Source organism: Bicyclus anynana, chromosome 9 (genome assembly GCF_947172395.1).
Source record: "Bicyclus anynana chromosome 9, ilBicAnyn1.1, whole genome shotgun sequence".
NCBI classification, from domain to species: Eukaryota; Metazoa; Arthropoda; class Insecta; order Lepidoptera; family Nymphalidae; genus Bicyclus; species Bicyclus anynana.
Window position 1 is genome coordinate 6,790,742 of NC_069091.1, and position 26,787 is coordinate 6,817,528.

Consider the following 26,787-nt stretch of genomic DNA (forward strand, 5'->3'; position numbering starts at 1 on the left):
TTGGACGTATAAATTATCGTACTTTGTAATAAACGTAATAAATAAATCCGAAATTAACCATCTATCGTAACTAAAAAGTGTGACATAAATAAATTAATTAAACAAATAAAAAAAACCCGACTGCATAAAGTATAAAAAAAAACTGAAAAAAAACAAGCTCAGTCCAGAAGTGTAGAAAGCAATTTCTATCAAATATCTATCTTTTTGTAGTAAGTAGGTATGGTCCAAAGTGGCAGGACAGAAATGGCAAGGATTTCTAAAAGCTTTTATTAATCTTGCAATGTACCTATATACTTACATCAATGATATTTTATACTACATGGATTATTATGGATGTGTGTTCGGGTGAACTCTTGCAACTCAATTTTGAAACAAATAGGTAGGTAGGTAGGTATATCTTCAACCAGTTGAGCTGAAATTTTGTATTAGAAGTTCTTTAAAAGACGACAAATGACAATGCAAACTTTGTGACGTCATTCTAAATCAAACATGGCGGCATATTTAAGATGGCGCCAAATTTACTTGTATATTTAACCTGACGTGATTGATTTTAACTATTTAAATGTTCAAAGTAAGGAAATAGGAGTACTTTAAGCACGCGACAAGCTTTTACATTATATTATAAACTATGTAATGAATTACTTTTTAAGAAGATGCCATCAAAAACAATACTTGTAAAAAACCCAAGTCTCGCAATTCAGTTCTTCTACCGTAAAAAGTTGTGAGATCTATGTAATACCAAGTCGGTTATTTTATTCAGTCCCTACATAAATAATCTTCTGTCTTAAGATATTACGTAATTTGCAACATCTTACAGAGACAATATCAATGTTAAGAATCTTAATTTTTTGTTATAAAATACCTAGATTGCTTTTCAGAAAGATTTTTTACTTTCTGATTGTGTAAGTGACGTAGGCTGTTTAATGGGACCTAAGCGGCGTCACCGGGGGTTTTGGGCAAACGCGCTTGATGGGTTGATGGGGCCCGAAGGCAGAAGCAGAAGAGACTCTCCATGGGTTTAGGCGGAACGACCCTATAAGCTAATAAAAACTATTTTTAACCGACTTCAAAAAAAATCTTAAAGGTTATCAAGTCGTCGGAATATTTTTTTTATGAATGTTCATTTAATAATTAATTAAAAATTTAATTTTTAATTAATTACTTCAGATAATACCTCCTAAATTTTAAATTAGATAAAATTATAGTTCGAAATATACAAAATGTTACATAATACACTATAGCTTATTTTTTTTAAAGGAGGTAGGACGCATTCCGGGAACGCGCGCGACACTGCGTCGCCGCGCGCACGATGCGCGTCCGACGCCGAGTGCCGACCGGCGACCGCGCCGCGGAGGCTTCAAGCTCCAGCCTACAGCGGGCCTCGGTCGGTACCCGCGCCACTATCTCGCCGCATTCCACCGAGCCAAGCCGCGGCGCGCCCCGCGCGTGCCTTCATGCCTTGCCGACCCACGCGCCCTCGCCTCGCCGCGCTCGCTAGTCGCTAGTCGCTCCACGCAGCACGCAGTAGTCACTAGTCAGACGATCGTACGCGTTGACGGAGATTATGCGCTGTGAAAATACGACCGCGAGATCGCGCGTACAGTGAAGTGAAGTGCCTGTGCTGGATGCGGTTTACAACGGAGATTGATGCCATTGTGATCTCCCGCTTTGGATTTGTTTATTGATGGTGAGTGTGGTGTTTGCCAACGTCGCCCTGGACGGCCGTAGTAGATGCGCGCGCTTTCACGATGCAGCCACTTTCATTTCATACACATAGCTCGAATTCCGACACCGCGCCGCGGCCGGTGACCCTGTGCCCGCGCGCCCTTCCTCACCAATACTAGCCACTAGCCAGTAGCCAATAGTCACCGCCTGTACATGACATAACATCAATTATCGTATTGCTCGATTAAAGGATCTAGCAGACACTTTGAGTTTTCTATGCATGAAAGGAGTTGTTACCTGGACCTAGTTAACTATTCATCATTCATCCTCTTCATTCTATTTAACGGCCCACTAAAGGGCCAGGCCTCTATTTTTTATACTAGCGGACGCCCGCGACTTCGTCCGCCCTTAGACCTCATTAATTCAGCCCTTACAGTAGTATCGCTGTAAAAATGGAGTAACTTCTCCCGTTTTCCCACCATTTTCCTTCACTGCTCTGCTCCTATTGATCGTAGCGTGATGAAAAGTATACCTGCCCAGGAGTATGAAGAATACCAAGTTTCGTCAAAACCCGTCGAGTAGTTTTTGTTTCTATAACGAACATACAGACAGACGAAAATTTTACTGATTGCATTTTTGGCATCAGTATCGATCACTAATCACCCCCTGATAGTTATTTTGGAATTATATTTTATTAAAATGATTTATTTTAAGTATAAATTAATATATGTAATGAGGCACCTATCTACTACTCATCTAAATACAATATGACTATAAAAATTCTGTCTCCTTTTTTAGACTAAACTACCTACTGGTGTAATGGCATAATATAAAATGGTATGCAGTACCCGAAGCATTCAATAATAGTTAATCATTAATTACCAATTGCAAAACTAGTAGGTAGGTACTTTGGCCTACTATTCAGGAACTCGGACTTAACAATGAGAGAATGTTCAGAACTTACAATAAGTAGGTACCTAGATATACAAATGAAACAATAGTGCGTAATTTATGATCAGTATTATTCTTCAGAAACAAGTAAATAGTGTCGGAAGTAGTTTCATACTTTCTATTCTACTTTACGATTAATGACTGGTATTAAGAGCAAAGTTTTATTTTACAAAGCTTTTACTTGTCTACAGCACTCACAAGTGTTTTTACTCTAACGTTTAGAGAACTGATTTTCATACATATTTCCTCATCAATTATGGCACCCTCCCTTTTAAAGTATGGTGTCCCTGAATCTGGCTATCACACCTATACAAAAAGATATCTAGCATTATTATACTTTTACAATCTAACTGATAGTTTCAGTTATTAGACAAATATTCAAACAATAAAACTCTTCCGCTAATAATGTACATAAATAAAGATAATTTAATAAATATTAAAATGATCTGGGAAATTCTAAGTAGAAATAAGTAGATATAAATGCATGTGATGCATTTCAAGCGAGCAAGATAAAATTGTAAAGTTTGTTACTGTTGTGGTTCAGAATAAGAAGAGAAATGTAAATTTCCGATTTCAGATTTCCGTAAATTACCAACGTTTTTTCTCAGATATAATATGTCCTAGATTTCCACAAAGATATCAAAATTATAATTAAAATTAACTTGACACAGTTACTCGTATGTATCAAAGAAGCTATGTCATGACTTCATGAGATCCCAGACAAATATCTAAAGAACCATTAGGGCGTATCAGATTTACTAGGTTTATTATAAACCCACGCAGTTACCAATGAATGTAATTAAGCAAAATGTTTGCAAGTATTATATTAGATACTAGGTAGGTTTATAAGTATTACACACGTAGATATATACATTTATCCATTATTCTTTAGATAAGTCTATTTAAACATTTGTGTTATGTGGTCCAGGCTAGTCCCGCCCATAAATCTATAGCTACTTGAGTATCTACATAAGGAAAATTACTGCCTAGTTTTTTAGGATTACCTTAACCGTATGATAATACACAGACAGGCACGCAGACTGATAGACAGAGAAACAGCCCTTGTGTTCTGTTTACTCTTACTACTACTAATTCGTTGTGATTTGATTTTTCTTAAATAGCTCTTCTTTTTACTTTGTTTACTCTTCTTCTTATAACGCTTCATCTCCATCTCAATTTTTGATGGTTTTATTCCTCACTATAAACTCGCTTACAATCGAAATACTTCTTTCTTAACTCTTTTTAAATATGACTAAGTAACTGTAAAGGGTACCTTATCATTTTAAGCAAATATCTTGGGCTTGGACTAGAAGCATCTTTAACCATTTAAATACGCCGCTTTCGCAAAATGAAATAACATTTCTATTCAAATATAAGATTCTGATTCAAAAGACTTCAGGCTTAATTTGTTGTTAGTTCTCAATACACATATACTATACTTATTTACCTATCCGAAAACATCATGTTTTCAGGTCTTTATGATTATGATAATAAGTTTATAGATATGAGTAAGTGCTTAACATGATGATTTAAAAATTCTGCAATATATCTACTGATTGAAATCCAATAAGTGAATATTATATAAAAGTAGCTACAGGTACTTCAGATAGAACTTGCTGCCAATCACAAGATTATAGCTTAATTTAAAAAGGAAAAGGAAATACTTGGCTTACATAAAATAATACAGTAGAGTTTTAAAGTAAGAATTCTTAACAAAACTACATCCGAAAAATAATACTCCGCGATAAGTGTGTATTAATAGTTAAAGCAATGTAGGATATACAGGAAGAAAATTTTTTTAGTGCGGATATTTTTATATTTTGTACATAAACAAAATTTAATGATCACGTATTTTTTCTTTTTTTTTTTAACTCAAAAATAACAAAATTATCGTTAGCTAAAGTTATTTACTTTTGAACAGAATTTTAGGGTCACCCTATTGAGCGTTTATTTTATTTTCGTTTGATACCTAAAGAACGTCACCAGATCACTTTTAAGCTGAATATATCTTGTTTAGTAATAATATGTACATTATTTTGTTATTTTAGAGACATAAATTAAAAAAAAAAATTACATAAAATGTATCGAACTGTTTGTAGATTTATATTCTATTAATGATACAGAACCACGAAAAAAAATATCCGCACTAAAGACCGAATCACCCTGTATTCAAGTTATTGATAAAGCAAATGAATCATTAGCCACAGAATGGTTACGAGCGCGACCGCATTCTTCCGATAGCGATGAGTGTAAATAAAGTAACGAATAACGATAGTCTGCACGTAATTCCTGAACATACTATGTAGTATTTATGTATCCATAACTACGAGTATACTTACTTGAAACTAAGTAATATACGAAAGTACACTGTCTGTTACTTTTTCACGGCTTAACTGCTGAACCGATATTAGGTGGATTTTGATATCATAATATTGTAGTAGAACATGGAATTTTATCCTGCAAAAACCCTTTAAAAGGTAACTGAACTCGTATATCGACTAATGAATGCTCTAGTATAGGTACTTAAGGATGAATAACAAATTACAATTAATCTGCATAATTCCTGAAAGCATATTTAATACAGCTATTAACAGTATTTAGTGTTACATTGGAGATATACAAATCTAGAATACGTGACACTAAAAGTGATGGGTTTTATGAAACCTTAGTCATATTACTATAGTCATATAGATTTAGACGGCTTCTAACAAAATATAATTTAACAACAATTATTCAATCATTAGGCAAATTAAGTTTTAGTAAATTGTAATTCATATTTGCAATGCACACAAATTAATTTCAAGATGAAATTTTCTTTATGTGAAACTACATAATCTAAATGATTTTTTGCATGTGTGAATTGATTGCCAACATGTCCAAATATGATATCGTAAACCTAAGAACCTACATATTACATTTCATAGTTAATATTCTGTTTTCTAACATATCTGAACATCATTACATAGTAGGGCTATAATAGGATTTTTAGCTTAATAGTTTGGGGCCACTTAAAAGCCACGATTTATGTTATTGCGTTGAAGAGAACCGGAAATATGGCACATACTTATGTATGACTCAAACTACCTAGTACCTTACCATACAAAAATAAAATCGTCTTGTACTAAATTAATACTTTCTGAAATAATAACAATTTTAAGAACCCTTACTGCCTAGGTTTTTTCAATTTTATAAGTCTGGATAAATATCTAAATACATTATATCGACCATAAATAGAACAGAGTAAGTACCTTCAGCTACCTAGGCATTGCATTGTTAACTTTTTAAACTTTGTAATATGTGCATCATATGCATGGATAGATACATATTACGTATATTTTCGATAACCTAATTAGCAAAGATTATAATAATCGATGATATCAAAAGTGATACAAGTTTAACACGAGTTACATTACAACGCTGATTCATTAGTTTGTTTTCAGAATCAGAAAATTAAAAATATTACAATGGAATCTTAAATTCTTTAAAAATAAGGTAGGTATCTTACCTATTAAAAATTTAACGAAAACCCTACTGTAACAATACTAGATTGACATATGTAAGAAAGTATAACTTAGTCGAACTAAACTCCAGAAAAATTTACATCAAACTAAATAAACTTGTGCAAAGAAAATAGATGTAGTTAAGAGGCCCATTGCAACGGCGTGCAATTCTACATGTATTGCCATATAGGAAGTTTCCATTTAATATCGGGTTGTAGACTGTAGTTAAATTCTTGCAAATTTCAGCACATGTCATTCTGGTGGACTTATGGGGTCCCTTACTAAGTGTTATGAATTTACAACCTTATCCTTAGGTCCCATAGTATAAACGCTAAGTAACTCTAAGTTATCGATGTCCCTAAAACGCATGCTTAGCGAATGGGTTATTATTCCTCAAACGCAATACAAAAATGTGAAGCCCCCTAGCAAATTCCGTTTTTCCTACCAAATATTCTCATCTTCTAGGCAAGAGATATCCATTAAAGGCTGCATTATCGCTAAGGTAGGTACTATGCGTAATTGTATAAGAGATCTAGCTCCAAATAAAAATATGATTCATTTCAATGCGATACGAGAAAATATGGTATTCTAAGTCACCCTTGGGAGACTCCACTTCTAAGAAAGCATCTAACTTTAAACTATTTTCATTTGGTACACTCTATTAAACAAACTGAGTCCATAACTATTCAAGTAACATTAAATTTGTAACAGCAAACTGGGATTATACCTACTTGCGATAAAAAATAGCGTAGCAGCATATCAGCTAATTATCAAAACTAGTTTTGACTCGGTATGGTTTTTCTGACTAGTTTCGCCGGAATGCGGTCTGATGTAAGGCGTTTAAAATGCGGAGGACTCTTTCAAGCTTTACGGATAAATATAAAATTAACTACCTTCATCTCCCAACTCGGACAGCGTAATAAACCTGCTTATACACACACTACGTATGTACATATAGGTGTACAAAATAATTAATTGCGCGTGCAGACCTCTACACGAGAAATACTCGTACTTCTTTCTCGTGTAGAGTTCAAACTACCAAACATTTTGTTTATTAAAGAAAACGGCAACCAAATAGGACTATTAGTAATTTTTAAGAAAACCTCGGAAGTATAAACGTAATACGGAATCTCCTTTATTTAAATTGTTTAAATAACTTTTAATATAACTTCAGATATATTATCAAAACACGATGATAAAATTAAAAATTAATATGTTTTAACTGATCATATTTAATATCTATAACATGTATTGTAGGTATAACAGTGTAAGAATTTCATATCTACAACACGCCTAAATCTATCTCTTTTGCTCTACTTTCGTAGAGTAGGATGTATCTGTCGCTTTCTTGTTCTTTAATTATATCTTTTAGCGTAATATCCTACTTGTCTATCGTGTCTATAATCCTATCTACTAGAAATTTCACTCTTTTTCGTTCAATTATCTGAAAAGCTTACATTAGAAAATTCATAATCTATATTGTGTATATCAACCTAAATACAACTAAGAATCTGGAAAGTTCTAAGTTTATTTATCATAGTTGCTATGCTATATCTAACAATAATGTAAGTACTACAAAAACATCGTGCGTTTATTATACGAAGACTACGAACAAGTAACATTGCCTAATATTTTTAGCTTCAATTAGTTATTTATCTGTATCGTAATTTATTAGTAGTTAATATCGCAATCAATAAATATTGTATATGTATAGATACTTGAGGACCCATTACTGTTCTTAGTTTTGGTTTGTCGGTCTTTTATGAAAACGCGAGCACAACATCATTTACCGAGTTTTACCCATTGAAATACTTACTACATGAGTGTGATTCCGCTATTTTACACTCGTCGATGTAATATTCGCCTATAACAGTTTGAACGTTATTTCTATTTGATGCCAAAAACAAAAAGTCACTAACAAAGAAGTTGCCATGGAAATGAGCGATGTCACATCGCTGTAACTTTACAGAATACATGTTTGATAACCAAAAGGCGAGAAACGATTGACCAGAGCAGAGTAGTGGTGTTTGTTTTTCCGGCCCCTTTCGGGGAAAGTTTCCCCGCGCCTTACCTGGAAAAGGAGGATTTTACTCGAGGTTTTTTTACCGATCTTTGAAAGACCGAGAGAAAACCTTTTCAGGAGAACTAGGTGAATTGTTTCTAAAGAAAATAATAAACAAAAATATATTGTTGTATTTTTAAAATTCGTTAAGAATATTAAAACCTACAAGAGTCAAATATCTTATACTAATATTATAAAGCTGAAGAGTTTGTTTGTTTGAACGCGCTAATCTTAGGAAATACTGGTCTGATTTGAAAAAATCTTTCAGTGTTAGATAGCCCATTTATCGAGGAAGGCTATAGGCTATATTTTATCCCCATATTTCTACGGGAACGGGAACCACGCGGGTGAAACTGCGCGGCGTCAGCTAGTTATTTATAAGCGGATGTAGTAATTAAACGTCACATATTTGTGACTTAGATTTTATCTAGAAACACGCTGTTTGCATTCGTTTAATCCACATTATCTAGAGAAGGCTCTATCGCTGACGTCAGTACTCGTATGACGTGCAAGCAAAATGTTATGTCGCGATAACTAACTTACGTATTTAGTGAAAAATTAATTAGGTACGCTTTGTTGACGAGGAATTTCCTAAATTTTGCATAAAATTGCGACAATAACAAATATGACCTTGTTATAGTGTTGCGTCTAAGGTTAAACCCGACGGGTATACCAACTCGTACTGATAATTTACACAAGATACTAACGAAGGAAGGGACGAACCTTTGATGATATTATAGTAAATAGAAACTGAGTTACCTATAGGCTAGGTCTAAGTTATTGCACCATGTGTATATTTATATTTTGGCGATTTTTCCAATCATTATGGTTTACGAGTGGTAATCGTTATTATAAAGATCAGATTTGGTCTGATACACAAAAATGTGCTTATTTTCCCTAGAGCTAAATAGGATAATTTATAGGTATTTCTGTAAGTGAAAAATTCAAGGATTACCTTGAATCTTTGGGCATCATATCAAACTTGACATTAGAAGTTTGGTTACAAAGTTGTTTACACTGATTTGGTCGATACTTAAGTACCCGTATGTCCCAAAACACTAAGTATTTTGACTCATAAAATTTTCATCACATTATTATTAAATAGAAGCTTGTTGAGTTTGAAGCTTTTGCCTAATTTAGCATTATGTAGGTAAGTAGGTATTTAGATAATATTGCTCTAAAATTTTAAATATTCACAATATTATTAAATAATTATGCAAACGATTTCAAATCAAAAATAGTAACAAAATACGAGCACTATGCGCGTTATATTGCGGCTTGCGATAAGGTTTGTTTATTCATCGATAAAAACGGCAATATTATGCAATATAATATTGTCAGATCAGAATAAACTAAGGATACGAGAGCAGATACATATCTGCCGAAACTCGCTCAGGATTCCTTAAAATTCCGTTCATAAACGTCATACATAACAACGTGCGAGTGTCAAAAGTGGTGGCGAGATGTCGAAAAGTGGAGGCAACGACGTCCGTAGGTATGCGAGGACGCAAGATGCGGCTGGCGTACGGGCCACGGGGAGGGGCGGTCGGTATCTGAAGGTCGTCCGCATTCCTCGCGTCGCCGACCGCTGCTGCCTGCTACCGCGCTTACGTAGCGCCCCCCTCCCGCCGCGCCGCGCGCCCCCCGCGCCCGACCGGTTCCCCCGCCCCGCCTGACCGCCATCACAAACTATCGCGCATTTATTAAAACAAAATAATACCGGCCACGTGCGCCTCCCCCACACGCACGGAGGATTCCGTAGCTTTCAAAGGCCTACCATCACACTAATATTATAAAGGCGAAAGTTTGTGTGTAAGTATGTTTGTTCCTCTTTTACACTACGGCTACTGAAGCGATGTGGCTGAAATTTGGAATGAAAATAGATTTTACTCTAGATTAACACATAGGCTACTTTTCATCCCGGAAAAATCCATGGTTCCCGCGGGATTTTTGAAAAACTGAAACCGCTAGTTTTTCATAAATTGCTGGGCCCAGATTTGATGAATGAACCGTTTCAATTTCCAAATTAGTGTCATTTACTAAATAATAATATTAGTTGGTAAACTGGTTGAATTTCAGTTTGATTGGCAGCTGCTTTATCAAGAAAATATGGGCAAGTACCTACATTATAAAATGCACGGTTTCAACAAATATTAATTGAAAACTGAATTCAAATTATTTTTGGGGTTTTTGTCAATTTGTTTTATCTAAGAATAACGTGCTTGGCCCGAAATGGTCAGTTTCAGTTAGGAATCTAGTTCCTCCTTCTCCTTTCTACCACAGAACAGCAAGACGTCGCGAACGGTGGCATCCATTTATTGATGCCAATCCATTTATTGATTATTGTGGAAACGATTTGCATCCACATTTCTAATTCGTACAGCAAAAAGGGCCTTTCGACGTTTGTTTCCCAGCACTCATAATTTAAACACCTTCAAAGCAAGAGTGGATAGGCATCTTCTAGGTGAGCGCTTTAACTTAGACTGCATTAATGCTTTCATCAGGCTTAATTGTAGATAGTCAAGCGCAAGCCTATATTGCATAAAAAAGGATTACCCATTTGTATCTTCTAAATGGTTTTATCTAAATAAATATTCCGATTCTCATTTTCTCGCGAACGACAGGGCGTCTGGTGATACAGTAAAAAATAACAATTCAATAAAACTATAAGAAGTATTTTGCACACGTGTTAAGCCTTATTTATAAACGTGGATTTAGATTTAAACGTTAATTTTCTTCAAAGTGGAATTAGCTCCACACACAATACCGTTTAAAATTCTTTACTTTGAAGAAAATCCAATCCCAATCCATTTGGCCTCCAGGCTATTAACTCTGGATAAAGTCAAGCGGCTAAACAGAACTGACTCTGTGACAATAAAAGACTTAAAGACAATGGTCTTCCAATCTGGGTAAGCCAAATTTATCTCACCAAATCTGCTATAGTCTGTCGAATGATCGCAGATACACATAACCTAAAAAAAAGAAAAACTTTGTAGAGGTTGAGGTTTAAATCTCAATCCATGTTTATGAATATGGGTATTAGAGAGCAAAGGAACCCTACAAAACATGTTCTTATAGCTAGCAAGAGCTGAAGAGCCGCCGAGGTACCGGATGCGATGAAATTTATTCGCGTCTAGTTTTTTCGAAACGGACCCGTGGTACTACATTCCAAGAAACATTTTATAATCGGTACGTATTAAAGCGCAAGTACCGCAAAATTTGGTCCTTCCATATCATTGAATTTGCGTAGGTGTTACAAGTGTTTATTTTCATATCTGCCGAATATTAAGCATTTTATGAAAACAGGTTATATTGCAGGTAGACTAGGAATGTTGCCAAACAAGCTACAATTTGGTTTGGACGTGATACTTTTGTTTATCTTGTATTCTTGTTTATAACGAAGTAAATAGTAAACATAAGTAGGACCTATAACAATTTACTTCTTATAAAATCCTACTTATATTTAGGTACTATTTAATTTCAAGTTTTCGTCCTTACAATTTTGCATCTTAATAACAGCGAAATCTGGAGTTTCAAACGTGCTTGTAAAATAAGCCTTCTTAAAATAAATGAACTTTGAATGTATCTCGTATTGTAACTAAATAGTTAACGTAAATATAGTACCTATCTTGTATTATAACGAAATTCACAACGTAAATAATATAATATCTCGTATTATAACTAAATTGTTAACGTAAATATAGTAGGTATCTCGTATTACAACGAAGTCGTCAACGTAAATATAATATCTATCTCGACTTATAACTAAACAGTTATTTACCGTAAATATAGTACCTAAGTATCTCGTATAGTACCTAGCTAAATAGTTAACATTTAAATAAAGTAGGTACCTATCTCATATTATAACAAAACAGTCAAAACAAGTGGGTATAGTACGTATTATAAGTAAATCTCAAGCCTCTATTATCACAGTAAAGAATATTTCTTTACTATGCTATTACTATTAAATAAATAGTAGATAGGCTATAATAACACATTTTCTTATAATACTTTCATTACCGCCCGTCATTAAATTTCAACTTTCAATATCACTAAACTATGCAAATTGCGACTGTATTACGCCATAAAGTTTTCAAAATTGGACCTTTACCTGATTGAGTAACACGGAGAAAGGAGGTGACAAAAATTTTTGAATATTTACTCAAAAATATTAACCTTAAAACTTAATTTTACGCTCGTCGTCTTAATTGCAATGACGTAAACCAATTTTTGGTGTTATAAAATTACAAACACAATCAAATCACAAAGATTGTAAATTAAATAATTTAAATAAAAGTAAGATAAGAAACAATTACCATCTCTGAACAACTAATTAGATGCAGATATAACTTACAGCTCTACTAAGTATGTATATTAATTTAATAGTTATTTAATTTCTACAAAAACTAATGAAATTCTATATCTAGATTCAGTAATCGAAGCTACTTAGGAACATCGTTATTTTGCATCTAAATGAAAAGAAATAAAACCAAATTGTACCTATACAAAAAATTATGAATGCATGAAATTGGGAAGAGGAAGTACGTTTTAGACATGAATAACAACCGCTTTTAAAGACATTACGTCATGGCTTTTAACTGCATATACCTAACTAGGTACCTCTACCAACACTTTAAAATTTTAAAACTTACACGTACTTAAACGTACATCGGATATGCAACTTCTTTTTAAGTGCGTCAAATCAATCACATGCTGAATAGAAGTAAAATTGGTATAAGTAAGTACTTTCCAATACATATTCACTTCTATGGCAGTTAAGAACAAAACACAATTAATAGCTAAGCCTTGCTAATTTCCAATGTCGAAAAACAAAATAAGGAACTACGTTTCATTAATAATGAAACAAGTTCCGAAATAATAGCTTTACGCTATACAATGTCGGGCTTAAAAGAGTCAGGTAGCAAAAAAGCAATAGCTTACGAAGAAAAAAGAATGGAATGCACAGATGGTGCAGATCCCGACAAAAGTACCTACACGCATTTCGGGCTGCATTTATCAACATCTGTGTAAATAAATAGATGCTAATTTACGCTAATGCTGATTTGTATAAACAATGGCATTTAAATAGGAAAAACTGCGTAAAATTTTGAACAATTATATGATTAATATTACATTGTTATAGTTGGGTTACTTTGTCTAACATAATGGTATTTAATAATATGAAATTGTTAACATTCAAACACATAGACAGTGCCTCTGTATAACTGCTACAGGAAAGACGTTGTGTCAATTACCAATGGAGATGAAGTCCTTGATTTATTGGAAATTTTTAGTAATGTGAAGCAATTGCGACATTCACGAGTTATTTAAAATAATTCATTTAAATCTAAATCAAAATGCCTGCTGCAACTTTACGACTTAACTTGGACTTGGACAGAGCTTATGAAGATATTAATTTTTATTCATTTACGGCTGCAGATTTTTCTTGTTACAGGAAAATTGGTTGTTTTTAAAAGCTTTAGCTCAAGCTGCAGAATTTATGTTACTTTAAGGGTTCTTGCCACAGCTAGTGATAATAATTAATCTTTAGCTTTTATCCCCAGATAGTGTACAGTTTTGGTTCATTTTTAACTAATTGGTTAAAAGAGTTAAGATGATAATAACGCATATAAAACCGGTTTAAATTTTACGAAATCTGGGTTAGACTAATAAACAAGCAGACCCTGACTGAATTCCGGGAAACTTTTCTGTGTCAAACAATTTAAAACAATGACAATAAATTGTATATTCTGAATAACGAACCGCGTCGAATTTTCAATAGATGTAACTGCTTTTTAAGTAGGAAAAATAAATTTTGAGTATTATTTTTTAAATAAAACGTTGCTATAATTCACCAAGCTGATGAACTTTCTAAAATAATATTAAGCATATACTTACCTAATTATTTAAAAAAAATCGAGTGAAGTACGTAGATCATTCGAGTAGATACCTTGATAAGCACTATTTGAGACACAACCATACTAGACTGTGAAATGATGATTATCTCTCTCGTGTCATTATAAAACTCACTTCTTTCGTTTAATTTTACACAAGATTTAAGCCCATGAACCGTTTCGTGCTCTACTTTACCTAATCTTATAAAGCGCACAATAAAATCATTGAGCAAAAAAAACACTTATTGATTAAGTATATAAATAACTTAAATAGTAATCAACCCACACCAAAATTCTAAATTAAAATTCGAAATAGTGCTTTCGCAGGACGTTAGAGTCCTGGAGGGCTAGGCAGGGCGGGCCCGTCCATACGGCGAACGGAGCAGTCGATACAGGCGCCAAATCCTACCTGTGTCTAAACGATAATCCTAGTCAACCGTAGTAGGTACTGCGCCTGATTTTCAATTGGTTACCCCAGTATGGTCAAGATTTTCGCGTTCCATTCTTACTTTACACTCTATTATTTTGTATAGGTAGGTATCTGCATATTATTAGGAGCAAACAGGAGAGGCGCCATAATTAGATCTTGCTCCATTTTAAAATTTACTTCAGGCCGGCGCTGGGGCTAGGGCTAGTATCTGTTAGGAGTATGACTATTACGACTAACAGATATAGTGCGCGCATTCCCAGCCTCTTGTCACGTGTAACCATTATGTAATGTTTCTGTTACAGGGAGAGCAATAGACCTCGAGATGCGATATGCGCGCTCTGTGTTCGGTTCGAGGGCCGCTGGGCGGGGAGTCGCGCGCGCTCGGCGCGGGCGCTCGCCTCCTGGCCCTGCGCTTGCCCGGCCAGCCCCAGCCACTCCACTTCGTTGTAGAAGCCAAGGCAAGGGTCAAGGAGTTGAAGACTTTGGCTCATGCGCACTCACAACTTCTAGGCATCACCGATACCGAACTATTCGGTTTAGCTATCATGCAAAGTAAGTGACCGTTCAATTACTTTCTGTTCTTCTTGGTCGTATTCTTCATTGCCGAGAGTCGTATCTGTGTAATCGTGGCATTCCTCACAATTCCCTTTCACACAGATCGGTCCTCTGCCTTTATTATGGCTGTTGTAAGAGTGAAGAGACTTCACCTAGTCAGATTAGAGGTTATGTGATCTGCCCGCGTGTTTTTTTCCCTTCTCATTATTTACTTTACTCGAGCTATTATACTAAACTTAACTACATTTTAAGTCAGTGAGATCATGAGGGCCTGGATAAGAGCCCTGACTCAAACTATAATTGAGCTTTTCTTTCTATCTAGAAAGTTTCAATAAACTGCCACAGCACAGAGAAGTTGGTGGTGGTGCGCCCGTGCCTCGGAGAGCACGCAAAGTCTGATAATGACCCTTACAAAGTCGAACATTGTCACCGTAAGCTATGATGCAGTGTGATGGATCTAAGTTACTTATCCCCTGTTGAAACAGGCTGATAATGATGATAACAATAATAATGACGTATTCTATTCGTTCACTTTCTTTAAATATGCTTTTATAAAAATGTAAATGCCCACCAGTTTTTTAAATAACATTGTCTTAACGCACTAACTTCTTTATTTTTCAGATGGCGAATACTTGTTCGTTGATCTAGAAAGTAAACTTTCAAAATATGCGCCAAAGAGCTGGAGATCTTCACATACGCATGTAAGTTTTAATCATATAACAAGTTGGTTGAATCAAGCGAATCATCGCCTAAGAACACTGTAACACTACGAAACACTGTGTGTGTGATATAATAAAGTCAGCGTAATGTTAAAATTAATTTCACTCGTACTTTCATTTACTTAGAAACTTTGCTCATTTTATATAAATATCAAACGTAATAAAATAATCATTAATGGTTTTAATTGATACCGCAATATACAGATAAATCAGACAAAATTCTTTTAAATATTGATAAAACCACTAATCACCATTTTAGCCGCGCTAATGTACAGACAATCCCGTTACATTACTAAGGTAGTTTTCGTACTTAATGTATATTTTTTTATTTTCAGGGTTTAGACGCGAATGGAAAACCTCTATTGGAACTTCATCTTGTAATTCAATATTACGTAGAAAGTCCATTACTACTACACGATGACATTGGGCGTCATCTATATTTCCTGCAACTGCTTGAAAATATACGCATTAGGGACGCACTGCCCGCTGAAATACTTTTGCTACTAATTGGACTAGCATTACAAGCTAAATATGGCGACGAAGAAAGTGACGAGGATCAAGAATATTTTAAAGTCGAAGAACTTGCACCGCCGTCTCTCAAAGGTGATTGGGTATCGTCTGCTATACGGGCTTGCCACCGCGAACATCGGGGCCTCACAAAATCCGAAGCAGAAATCAGATTTATTCGCGAGGTTTGCCTACTACCAGATACAGTAAACTCCCACAGATATCGACTTAAGCAGTCTAAAACAGAAACAGAACCGGGAACTGCATGGCTTCTTGTCACAGCTAAAGGTGTTAAGATACTTCCCGATAATGGTCCTACATCAAATTTCATATGGAGTTCTATAGGCAAGTTAAGTTTTGATAGAAAAAAATTCGAAATAAGAACTGAGGAGGGAAAAATCACATTATATTCGTCAAGTGAAGAAAAGTGTAAATATTTATTTGCTTTGTGTAAAGAAACCCATCAATTTTCAATGAAAATTTCTTCAAAACTAAATGAAATCCTTAAAAAAGAAGAAGATGAACGTAAAAATTGTTTTGGCTACTCAAAGTCCCTCAGCTCACAATACTGTCAAAACAAAAATGAACAAAGAATATCACTAATATCTTCCACTAGCTCAAATACAACTTCTGGGATTGTTAGTGACAGAGTGCAATCTGAAGATGAGTTAGAAATAATGATTGACTCGCCCCCAGCTCCTTCTACTGAAAGTTTAGCGTTTGCTCATTTATTAGACTATTCAAACTCTTATATGATTCCATATATTTCTAAAGAAGTACAATCATTAAAAACATCAACTTCGCTTCAACAACAAAAATGTAAAATGCGCATATCAAAAAACAAAGATGACGAAAAGGTTTCTAAATATGAAAGTTCATTAGAAGTTAGTAACTGTTCAACAAATCCCTCAGATGAGATAGATTTATTACCAGATCAGAGCACGGCACCGGAAAAGTTGACGGATAGTCCAACTTCAAATAAATTGAAATGTACTGGGTCACAATGTTCTTCATCTTGTAGCACTGTTATTTTAAAAAGGGGCGGTTTAAGCACACTTAGTAGAGTATCCAATGCTAGCAGTCTAGAACTCGGATATAGTCATACTGCACAAAATTCCATGTTGAGTGACAATAGTACTGTTGGAATAGACGGATTATACACACAAGACACTGCATCTGCATTATATGACGGTTTAGGACAACCTGTAACAGCCGCAGCTTCGAGTGAAACTAGTGGAGTTTATACAATGGGTAGTTCTGAATTAACAGCACGTTCCAAATTGTACGCTCACTCCGAAGAAAGTCGGACAGAATACAGCGAATCCCATTACGCCAGTTACGAAATATCAAAGGAAAACGATTTAGCAGATTTTGATAGTGTATCATCTATCTTGAAAAATAAATCGGAAAGAGCGAAACACTCACCTAAAAGTTTAAGGTTAACAACCTCTCTAAGTAATACAGATTGTGTTGATGGAATACCTACATTTTGTGATGTCGAGCACGACGACAAAGAAAATATTTTTCGAGAACGCACAAATTCTAATGTCAGTGCTATTTCATTTCATGGCGATGGAAGCGATCCAACTGATAATAAACACAATTTACTCAGTGCGAGTGAACTGAGTGATTTAATAGTAGGTAGAGGTGTATATCCTAAAAATCAGTCAGTAAGTGACACATTTGATTCAGTGTCGGATTATGTAAGATTACCATTACCTTTTTCTGGTGACAGTTACCTTCAAGGTCATGAGGATACCGCTCCTTCGGATGATAACTATCCTAATAATTCATTCTTTGATCGACCACCAACTCCGCCAACTAGAATTGACAGCCGCAAAGGTCTCAATTTATCTCTTCCTAATATATTGGATTTGAATGACGAGATGCCAATGTTTACTGTATGTCCAGACAAACCTCCACCACCTTACGAATATAAACATCTCACGCTTTCACCTCATGCTTCAGTACCACCTAAACCGCCGCCCGCTTATCCTGGCACGCCAGTATCTAATTGTTCTAAACAACCTGATAAGAAGGAAGAGGTTGCAGCAAGAGTTGTAACAACTAAACCGATGATCAATATATTAAAAGCAGAGGCAGGCGAAGTCAACGCATCCGGTGAACGCACTTTCGCTAGTCCAATGGTATTGGAACACCGCTTTCAGAAGTCAAAAAGACATCAGACATCTAGTCGTAGAGCAGGAAGGTCTAAACTAGCGCAGGGTTTAAGCAATAATCTTTCACCGTCGAGAGAAATAGCACCACACATAGATTCTAACGTCCTAGTTGCAATGATGAAACTGCCCCCTCCACCACCACCGCCTCGCCGCCCTCGGTTGCCGCCACCTCCACCAGTGACGCGCCTTCCTCCACCGCCACCTCCGCACAACCCAATGTTTCATCAACAGTTATATAGTGATGTTGATTACGTCTATTACCCACTGCAAGATCCATCTATATCGCAGCAAAATTATGTAGACCACAAAGTTACAGAATCGCGAATTTCTAATTTGCACAAAAGCAGTTTACAGTATAGAAGTACACCATATTTATCGACTTCCTTGTCTACGTCATCTACATATGGCTCGATACAAAATCTTTCAGACTCTTATATTCAAATACCTGGCACCAGAACAAGTTGGTACTCGATGACGAGTAGAACATCCATCAGTAGCCATTCAATAAATTTGGAAAGGCCTCCAATGTTTTCGTGTACACCCGAACCAAGTTTTGTACGAACGAAATCTCATGAAAATATGCTTTCAATTATGGATCCACCACGAATGAAAACAAGGAGAATGCCACCGCCGCCTCCACCGCCTTACGAACACAAGAAAAAAATTCCTTCTCATTTGAGGGAGTTTAAAGGACCAATCTCTAGCACGTTTGATAGTGATAATAGTGTTACTAAACTAAAATCCTCCAATTGTGATTTAGATATAAAAACTCTTAGAGAAAAAAGTAAAAACTTGGACTTGCCACTAATTGCTGCATTGTGTAATGATCGATCGTTGTTAAAACAAACTAAAGCTTTTGGTGCCACAAAACTAGTTAAACAAACAGGTAGTGACTGTGAAAGTGACAAAAAAAGTGCCAAGTCTGCTCAAATCACCACCGATAACATAGATCTTAAGAATAAGCAAGATATTGCGAAGCGAGTAGTCCCCGGGCCTGCGAAAAAAATATTAATGAGAAATCCTACAGATAAACTTCCAGCTTTGCCCGGTTCTGAAACTCACACTCCTAGAGCACTATCTAACACATACGTCATGCATCCAAATGTAGGGAAACTCAAAAAGAGCCAACCTAGCTCATGACATTGCTTTAAATCTAAGGTTAATATTTAAAAATAAGATTTTCTTGTTGTGAATCCTTCCAGTGCTATGATTTTACAGTTTTCATCCACCATTTTTATTGTAACAAAAGACTGACATTAGATAATAACAATCCCACTGATATTAATTAATAGATGGTAGGTTTTTTAAACTATCAGTTATTGGAAAAATATACTTTAAGGGCTCGCAAGTGAGACACTATCAATGGCCTAATAAAATATATCAATTGATAACATTTCTAATTTTTTTGTGTTCAAATACAATACATTCAATAATAAGGATATCAAGACAAAACAGCTTGGTGATCTAAACCCAAATATAGACGTAATATCATATTGTTAGCTAAGCATTTGCCATACAAAGACACTTATTCAAATTATAGTAAAATGTTTGATGTTATGAAATTAGTTTTTATATTAATATAGCTAATTCACGTCGCTTCGCCACAATTTGAAATGTTTTCAATTTCATATCTCTCAAAAATATATTTTATTTCGGCTACAATACGAAGCTCTAGGATTTTGAGTTCAGATGTTAAAATATTTAAGTAATCAACAAGTTATAAATTGTATGTCTAAATTAATTTAATTTCACTATGTAATAATTGCGTATCAATTAAAATAGTTTACACATGTGTAAATTGTACAGAAAAGTAATTTATTTATTGAAATAATTCAGTTTATATCAATTCACTATGAAATAGTGAATTATTGTAAAACCACAAATATAATTTTTAATACTCACTTTTTAATGTTATTCTGAAGTAAATGTATTTGATATGTAAGTATCAGAAGTCATTGCTAAGTCCTAGTTAATAATAGAAATGTAATATTTTTCACAACTATTTATTCTCGATTTCAATCATGTACATAACATTAAATAAGTAAAGTACTATCACTTTTATAAGTTCCGTCAATATACCTGCGCAGGGGAATTAATTTTGGACGGCGCGAATAAGTCAATCATAGCTAGCGTTGCCAACCGTACTATAATATAATATATATATTGTACTAAATTTTGGGTCTGTGTACTATATACTGTTAAAGAAATATATAGTACGCAAAAATACTATATTTTCATCAATGAAATCTAACCAACAAATCTTACATTTTAAAACGCTATGAACATTAGTAAAATTTACATTTTAGACTCTTATTTTTGAAAGAATAATGCAAATAAATATAGTTTTCATAAATATAATAATTAATGTATTTTTCGCTCATTCCATAAAATATGTACTATATTTTCTAAGAGCGTACTATATTTTTTACAGCTAAATCTGAAAAATACTATATTTTTCTTAAGAAGTGTTGGCAACCCTAATATAGCGCGCGTTATTGCTGTTATCCTATTGGTCGTCGCCATTTGCAGTCTTTTACGTCGCAGTATCAGCAAAAAACACAAGTCTGACCTAGTATTTAAAATCTTATTGCAATAATCTGTATTTCATTGGTATTTCCTTTTAATTCATACATTCTTTTAATCGGCGTCATGTTGTGCTCTCTTCCCCTAACGAATATTCCAAAATGCGACTTACGAAAGTGGTAGTACTGTCCATCTATTTTTTTCTAATGTGTACAAATGTATTATAAAAGTAAACATACATGAATAATATTGAGTATTCATTAATTATATGCCTATCCAATATGGTTAAGTTTAAACTGGCAAGACACTCCATCAATATAATTTTTTATCATAATATTTGAATAATGAGGTAAATAGCGAGTGCTTACATAAGATAAATACTTAATATTTTTTGGGCACTTTTGTTTCTATTTTTACAATTGCTACTTTCAAGTAAAAGTACTAAATACTATATCAAAGAAAGTAAAAATATGTTTATGTTATTACACTCTAAATTATTGATTACCTAAGTACATACTATGCATAAACAAACAAAACAGTATTAAAATGAATAAAATCTTAATACAAAAATATCAAGCAAAAAAATAAGCACCTATGAGATTTGCAACCTCTTTGTAAGCACACAATATTAACAGTTACAGAGATTCATTGAAATACCGGGTTTAACACAAGGAGATAATAAACAAAATTATTAAATCTTAGACTAATCATTTTAATTTTTTTGCAGATCAGTTTTCGGAAACTAATTCCTTTTGTTAGAAAATTGTATGAAAATCTTTCACTAAATAATTTCTGAAATTAGTACAAACACAAAATCAAAGGTTATTGGAAATTCTAATTTATATTAGGTGAAGTACATATTTACTAAAAAAATAATAATATAATAGTAACTACAAACCATGATTTTCTTGAAGTGTTAATGTGTAATTTAAACTATAAAGTCTTACCTATTATAAAATATTAATATAAATTTAACAGAACAATCAAATAAGATAAGTAAACAACTCTTTGGTAAATAAATACTGGATTAATACTATTGAAATTTCTCATATCATACAACAATTAGTGGGCCTTTAACTTTATAGTATCTGCATAAAATTTCTTATAAATTTCTTTACTTTGTTGTACTACAGTTATTACATCAGATCAACTGTTTAATACTGAAAATAAAATAATATTTGGCATATAAGCAACAACTTTGTTGTCCTTTATTTTTCCAACTTTAAAATAATTGCAGAGTAAGGAGGAAATGTAACTTTTTCAAAATACAAAACTTGGCCAACCAAAGAGGTATTTGTGCTAGCTACAACTGTTCCGCCGTAGAACTTTGTCGATAGGTCAGTAGTGATCGACTTGTCCCCAAGATTACCAACAAAAACACAGGTATTCCTACGTGGATACCAGCGTTCAATCAAAATGAGATTTTTCTCAGTTTCATGGATCTCTGTATTTTTAAAAACATTACCCTCCTTATATATTTCTTTCAAATATATAGTTGGGTTATTTAACCTGAACTCTATAAAACTTTTGATAACATTTATATAATGATACTTGGGTTCTAAAGCTGATTTCGAAATCCATGGCAGAGCAGGTGCAGGATGGATAGTTCCATCATTTTTGGAGAAAGTCATCATAGCAACATTATTTATGAATGTGTGTTCATGGAAATCATGCTCAATATCATGGTCAGGTACACCACCAAGGCCTATTTCATCTCCATAGAATAAACTAACTGTACCTGGTAAAACTAGCTCAAGTGCTGTTAGGGCCAATGTATTATTTTCATATCTTTCTGAGATTCTATCACTATCAATATTGCCTATATTCCAAAGAACCCAAGGATAATGTGCTTTGTCCCAAAGAGGTCCAGATAAAGTATTATTGATGACACTTTTTAAACCAGTAGGACCATCGTACAAGCCTAGATTTACCTCAATAAGATCAATCCTATTTAGAAAAACTGTGGCACTGGTACCATTAACTTTATCAAGTACTGATTTGCTTGCTATGAAAATTTTGCCATAGCCTAAAATCTGTTTCCAAAGCTGAAGTGAATTTTCAAAATTGACATGGTCAACAAAATGCTCTAAATTTCTCAAATAAAACCCATCAACCTGTTGAGCTCGTGACCAATAAGCTATAGCTACAGAAGTGGGATCTTTACTTTCTTGGGGATCAATTGAAAACACAAAAGTATTATTCACATCATACGACTTCAAGGGCTCAGCCATACTCAGAACAGGAATGTCCAGTATAACATTCATATCCTTTTTATGTGCCACAGTCACTAAATCTTGAAAATCTTTCAAACCACCCAAACGTTTGTCTATTTGTAGCAAAGATGTGCTATTAAAATAATTGTAAGGATAGTTGATAGTTTCAAATATGTAATTGAGCCGAATAGAAGATCCACCCAATTCTTTAATGTAGTCTAATTTTTGAATTATTCCCCTCAGATCTCCAAAGCCGTCGTTATTTGAATCTTTAAAACTGGCTGGGAATATTTCATAAAATACCTTACCTTGATACCATGGGAGATTAGGGTTACATGACTTTGGTATAGATATGACCATGGCAATAATTGCTCCAATACAAGCAATGAGACCAGAAAGTACACACCAGAGAAGAACTTTTCTTATAATGCTCCAATTCCAGTTGACGAAATTTGGCAACTTTCTGTTACTGATGTTAAGGCTTCCATTTAGTTTGCATATTTCAGGCTAGAAAATAAAAAAAGCTTTTATATGGGTGTTCAAACATATCATCAGATTATTGATATAGAATGTATTTAGGAGTTCCTCTGTCGACTTTCTGACTTCATCATTAGACCAGCTTGATATATGAAAGTATACCAAACTTGCTTAAAGAGTTGGTAGACCTAAGCCCCCATTTGCATGAGATTTTTTTCAACAGACGTTAATAAATACATTCAAATACAACAAATGCATTCCCAAATATATGTTCACATGACAGTGTTTTTAAAACAACATTTCTTTTTGAACAGTGTTGCATTTTCAACATTTGGCTGTTGGAAATTGACTTTATACTATATTTGAATGCTTTTTTAAAGTCAGTTAAAGAAGCGCTCTCATGCAAATGAGGGTTTAGTAGACCAATAACATTGTGCAGGTAACAGGAAACTGCTGGAAACTTGTCTGTAATGTTTAAAAATCCAAACAAGTGGCATTTGTTTAGCAGTGAATGACTATCAAATGATAATAATGATGATGATGACCACTTCAGTCCAATCAAATGGGACAAGTAATGAAAAATTAATGGACAAAATGAGCAAGTATTTCAAATTAAGCCTCCTATTATATTCCTATTTATATGGAAACTTAGATGAAAGCTTGTAAAAATGGGCTAGTTACCAAACAAAGTGATTTAAGTCTTAAAATAAAAAAAATAATCTTATTATGTACCTGTCCTATAATAATGTCACCATTTTTGCTGAGTGTCTGGTAGTCCAACATGCTGATATTGTTTATGAGTTGAGCACTGACTGGATCCTGAACTACAGAGTTGGAATCTCCTGATGAGCTAGAATCTCCTGCACATGCATCACCTGGAATTTTGTAAGTATACTTTTATTATTAATTAATCTTGGAGATGCTGGTAAGTAATTGTCACAAATAAGTTAAAATGTATTTACATAACTCAGATAAAAACCACATTTTTGGATATTTAATCTATGTATATAAAAATGAATCAATATAATTCTTGATTATAAATGGCTGGACCGATTTCACTATTTTTTTATGTGTTTGTTATTGTCAGGAGAAGGTTCTTAAGAAAGAAAAAAATTAAAGGGTAGGGGTAGGGTAGGTTTATGGGTATGTTAGGTTAGGGTAGGGTAGGTTTATGGGTATGTTAGGTTAGGGTAGGGTAGGGGTAGTTGAAAGCTTCCATCAAGTTTCACGAGGATGAAGTCGCGGGCGTCCGCTAGTTATCACAATATAATTAAATGGCTGCAGTTTTATTCAAGAATAAGCAATAATTTTTCTGCACCTGTAAGCCCATTTTACTAACCATGTTTTATGCAACTTTACTCATCTCTCTCGAAACAACAATCTTTAAATCAACAGATCCATTAAAAGTAAATTTACAAATAGAATAACATTTATTTAAGATATTATTAAAATTTAAATTTGGTTTAAACAAGATAAAAGACATCTGACAAGATAAAAGGTCTGAGATATAGTATGACCTTGACTTATATCCACGCGGTCAAACCCACAGGCAATAGTTAGCAGAAGTAACTAATATTAACTCACCATCACCAGAACTTTGAAGGTCAATTTTTGGATCATCATTGAGAGCTAAAAATGGCCCTTCGCTCATCTCTTCCGAGAGAGGATGCTTAAAATCTATCGGAGTTGGACTCGGGGTCATTGGGAGTAGAAGACATGTTGAAGACTTCACACCGCGAAGATAATCCAAGGTCTCCAAATCGGGACCATCATTATTACTACTGCTTTCCGGTAAATCGTTCATTTCGAGATATTTATTTGTAACCTTAGTCTGTTGACGTATTAATACACCTCATTCTATTTTATTTACAACTCAAAATTATAAATGATTATTATTTTAATTCATCTATTTTTCAATTTTAAATAACCTTACGAGATGACACCGACAGTCGGAGAAAAAGGCAGTGTTGCCAGATGGGTCTTGTCAGAAGTTACCCGAAATATTAAAAAAGTAACCTTTTTGTCTAAAAAGTAACCTTTTCACTAACTACTCTTGCTTTTTGCGTTCCACAGCATGGCTAAACCACCATTTCAGCCTCTAGGGGCTAAAGTAATTTTGTTTTTTTTTTTAATATCTGTCTGTTACGAATACTAGCCAAGTTTGCCGCTACACAAGTACTAAATTACTTTACACCGTAAAAGATTTTACTCGTAAATAGAATCATCTTATGTAAGGCCCTGATTGTTTGCCTTTTCCTCATGGGATAAGAAAAATAAAATTATAGAGCAAGAATTTAAAAAACAATTGACGTGAATAATAATTTATACTTGATTTTTTAAGAAATTCAATGTTACTGCAACTTACTTATTTCACAACATCAATTGTGACATCTTCATTTATAGTGAGAATGGTGACCTTATTTTGAAGATTGAACAAAAAGGAAACACCTCTTATACAGTGGGTCTGTTGCGTGTGTGTCAGCCACTTGTTTAACAATCTATTCATATTTTTTACTGGAAAGGTATTAAAAGTTAATAGAATGGTAGTTGAATTGACACAGAAACATCAATGAGTTCTTGAGCACTTGTCCGCATTTCTTGATTTAACGACCTTTCTGTTTTAGGTATACGAAATTGTAAGTTATTTCTAAAAATTCCGAAATATCACGTAAAAGTAACCTTTTTATTAATGTAACCAATGCAGTCAAAAAATCACCTAAAAGGTTACAAAAGTAACCTTCTGGCAACACTGGAAAAAGGGTAAGATTTTTTTGTATTGTCGGCTGTTGACCGTCAGTGTCACTGTCAAGCGTTGACATTTGACATCACAGATAGTGTTAAGCCGTAGACAGAGAAAGTAATAGATTTTACCTAAGAAAAAGAATTATATAGAATTGGCATGGAAGAATAATACCGTGATCGAATGAGATGTAGCTATAGGAAATCCTGAAAGAGTGACAGAGCCCGAGAAAAGTTTTTGTCCTTATCAGAATCTCGCTTTAATTTGTCTGCCCCGTGAGGTCACGGGGCAGACGAACTTTGTGGAGTAAACTTCATGTGGACTAAAATTTGTTTTTTAAAGTATAAATTGTGTTCTTTGTTCTTAATTAA

At 34.1% G+C, this 26,787-nt stretch overlaps 2 protein-coding genes across 2 annotated transcripts; one reads left to right on the forward strand and one right to left on the reverse strand.

The window, feature by feature from the left end:
• Positions 1–1,418: 1,418 nt before the first annotated feature.
• LOC112044617 (protein expanded) lies at positions 1,419–21,235 on the forward strand. Its single transcript, XM_024080508.2, has 4 exons — positions 1,419–1,687; positions 14,805–15,054; positions 15,679–15,758; positions 16,112–21,235. The coding sequence occupies exons 2-4, from the start codon at positions 14,832–14,834 to the stop codon at positions 19,601–19,603; spliced, it is 3,795 nt and encodes a 1,264-aa protein (XP_023936276.1). The 5' UTR covers positions 1,419–1,687; positions 14,805–14,831; the 3' UTR covers positions 19,604–21,235.
• LOC112044630 (uncharacterized) lies at positions 20,451–25,655 on the reverse strand. Its single transcript, XM_024080532.2, has 3 exons — positions 25,261–25,655; positions 24,409–24,551; positions 20,451–23,706 (listed from the first exon to the last, which is right to left on the reverse strand). The coding sequence occupies exons 1-3, from the start codon at positions 25,478–25,480 to the stop codon at positions 22,195–22,197; spliced, it is 1,875 nt and encodes a 624-aa protein (XP_023936300.1). The 5' UTR covers positions 25,481–25,655; the 3' UTR covers positions 20,451–22,194.
• Between the last annotated feature and the right edge of the window lie 1,132 nt (positions 25,656–26,787).

Bases quoted from the DNA above. Each gene is read 5' to 3' on its own strand.
- LOC112044617 (XM_024080508.2), top strand. From the start codon at position 14,832: ATGCGCGCTCTGTGTTCGGTTCGAGGGCCGCTGGGCGGGGAGTCGCGC. The intron at 15,055-15,678 runs GTAAGTGACCGT...TTTATTTTTCAG, and splicing joins CGGTTTAGCTATCATGCAAA to ATGGCGAATACTTGTTCGTT. The intron at 15,759-16,111 runs GTAAGTTTTAAT...TTTTATTTTCAG, and splicing joins GGAGATCTTCACATACGCAT to GGTTTAGACGCGAATGGAAA.
- LOC112044630 (XM_024080532.2), bottom strand. From the start codon at position 25,480: ATGAACGATTTACCGGAAAGCAGTAGTAATAATGATGGTCCCGATTTG. The intron at 24,552-25,260 runs GTGAGTTAATAT...ACAAAATTCCAG, and splicing joins CCTTCAAAGTTCTGGTGATG to GTGATGCATGTGCAGGAGAT. The intron at 23,707-24,408 runs GTACATAATAAG...TTTATTTTCTAG, and splicing joins GTGACATTATTATAGGACAG to CCTGAAATATGCAAACTAAA.